The sequence below is a fragment of the Penaeus vannamei genome, chromosome 6, assembly GCF_042767895.1.
Source record: "Penaeus vannamei isolate JL-2024 chromosome 6, ASM4276789v1, whole genome shotgun sequence".
Lineage (NCBI taxonomy): Eukaryota > Metazoa > Arthropoda > Malacostraca > Decapoda > Penaeidae > Penaeus > Penaeus vannamei.
Window position 1 is genome coordinate 7,878,623 of NC_091554.1, and position 2,500 is coordinate 7,881,122.

General features: G+C 38.2%; 1 protein-coding gene across 4 annotated transcripts in view; it reads left to right on the top strand.

The window, feature by feature from the left end:
* Positions 1-2,500, top strand: part of LOC113803507 (uncharacterized) — a 6,971-nt gene that overhangs the window by 2,485 nt on the left and 1,986 nt on the right. For all 4 annotated transcript variants that reach the window (XM_027354296.2, XM_070122596.1, XM_070122597.1 and 1 more), the window contains exons 3-4: positions 104-269; positions 414-665. In XM_027354296.2, coding sequence (XP_027210097.2) covers positions 104-269; positions 414-665 — 418 coding nt within the window. The remainder of the gene's footprint in view (positions 1-103; positions 270-413; positions 666-2,500) is intronic.

A 2,500-nucleotide genomic window follows, 5' to 3' on the forward strand; every position in this document is an offset into this window, starting at 1 on the left:
TTCTTTATTGGTCATTGTTCACTGCACTATTTTTTTCCAAAATACATAGAATTCGTATGAGTGTGAGTGAATGCCCAAGGACTCATACTCACATCTCTTTCAGGGTGCTGTCTTTGGTGATTGTACACAGATAAGTCCGGTATGCAACACTTATTTTAATTTTTGGGACAAAAACCATTTGGTGGGTGAATTCGTCACAAACAGTTTCAGTATTTCAAGCCAGTCACCACTCTATTACCTGGCATGTGGATCACTTCTACAACGTTTTCGTAAGTATGATTCAGACATGCTGATTTAACCATACCTAGAAGTGAAAAGGAATCTTTGTCTCACTATATCGACTATGCCGAATAGCAGCATCACCTTCGCTGACAAATTCAGTAAGATTCAGCAAACTACATGAAACTTTGCAGCCGCGGCGCCATTGCGGAGACGGAACCTCAGTCTTCCAGGCGTGGAACCTACAGAGCCACAAGCCAGCCGCCCAAGTGTGGAACCTACAGAGCCACAACCTAACGTCAGTCTTCCAGGACCGGGACCTAAGCAGCTCAAAGACCAAGACCACCCGTGTGCAGCCCATACCATAGGCCTCGGGATCGTGGGGGCGGCGCTGGTCTTCCTACTGACCTTCGTCTGCGTCGCCGGTTGGAGGGCAAGGCGCGCAGGTAAGGGTTGGAAGAGGTACCGCTCTGTTGGAGTTACATGTACTGGCGCGTGTTTGTGTCTAAGTGTGTGTACGTAAGTGTACGTGCGTAAGCGAGTGTGTGTATTCGTGCGTCTTTGTGTATCTATATAAGATACAAGTAGGCCAAGTTACGATTTAAAGTGACATTTTTTTTTAAAATCCTTTTGAGAGAAGTATTTAGCTGATATGGTTACAGGTAGCAGGGCGATGCGAACATGACTCATCACCTGATCTGCTTAGAGGGAATTAGGTTTTGGTGAGGAAGTGGGGAGGGTTAAGGAGGGGAGAAGAGAGAAAGAAAGGTAGATAGATAGACTGAAGAATATAGAGATAGAAAGGAAGAGATGAATACAGAGAATGAAAAGGAGCAACACGAAATGAAACAAAGAGTACCAAGAAAAACATAGATAAACAAGGAGAAACAGGGGGGTGGGGGTGTTGTGGATGGAGGAACCTTGTGGGGAGTGAGGGGAGGGGAGAGGGGGAATGAGGTGAAGGAGAGAAGGATCCATACAAGGAGTGGGTGAACGAGGGAGGGGCGTGTCTGGCGAAGGAGGGACTGGAGGCTAGCATACTTCCCCATCGCGGACCTGTAAAAGAGCATCAATGAGGGTTAATATACTTAGGAAATGATGCATCGGATGAATTCGTGAGGGAGTATACTCGAGATCTTGACCTTCAGGAGTTTTTTTTTTTACCGTTACTTCATTGCAAAGAGCAACTGCAAGCACTCACACCACTCAGTTCAGTGAGATTTGCAAAGTCTACTTGTATCTGGCTCGCCCTAACCACTCACCTGCTTTGACCTTAAATATTAGTCGGCACACAAAAGGGATTCTTTTTATATGCCATAAGTATATCTGTCACACTGTTAATCTAATAGCACCTTAAGTATATCCAATTCACACTATAGATTTAATAACGCCTTCAGTAAATCGGTCACACTTTTAATATAATATTTTCTTAAGTATATCTGTCATACTATTAATCTAATGCCTTAATTAAATCTGTCACACTTATAGTCTAATAACGCCTTGAGTAAAATCTGTCACACTTACTTATAATCTAATAACGCCTTAGGTATATCTGTCACACTTATAATATAACAATGCCTTAAGTACATCTGCCCCACTTACTATTAGTCTGACAAAGTCAAGTATGTCTAAATCACATTTATTATTAATCTAATAAAGCCTAAAGTATATCTGTCTCACTATTAATCTAATAAATCCTTAAGTATATATCTGTCTCACTTACTATTAATATAATAAGGCAAATAAATCTCTCACTATTAATATAATAAGGCAAGTAAATCTGTCTCACTATAAATCTAATAAAGCTTAAGTCAATCTAAGTCACACTTACTATTAATCTGATAAAGCCTTAAGTATATCTAAGTCTCACTATTAATCTAATTAATCCTTGTCAATCTAAGTCACACTTACTATTAATCTAATAAATCCTTAAGTAAATCTGTCACACTTACTATTAATCTAATAAATCCTTAAGTAAATCTGTCACACTTACTATTAATCTAATAAATCTTTAAGTAAATCTAAGTCACACTTACTATTAATCTAATAAATCCTTAAATCTAAATCACACTATTAATCTAATAAATCCTAAAGTAAATCTGTCACACTTACTATTAGTCTAATAAATCCTTAAGTAAATCTAAGTCACACTTACAATTAATCTAATAAATCCTTAAGTAAATCTAAGTCACACTATTAAACTAATAAATCCTTAAGTAAATCTGTCACTATTAATCTAATAAATCCTTAAGTAAATCTGTCACTATTAATCTAATAAATC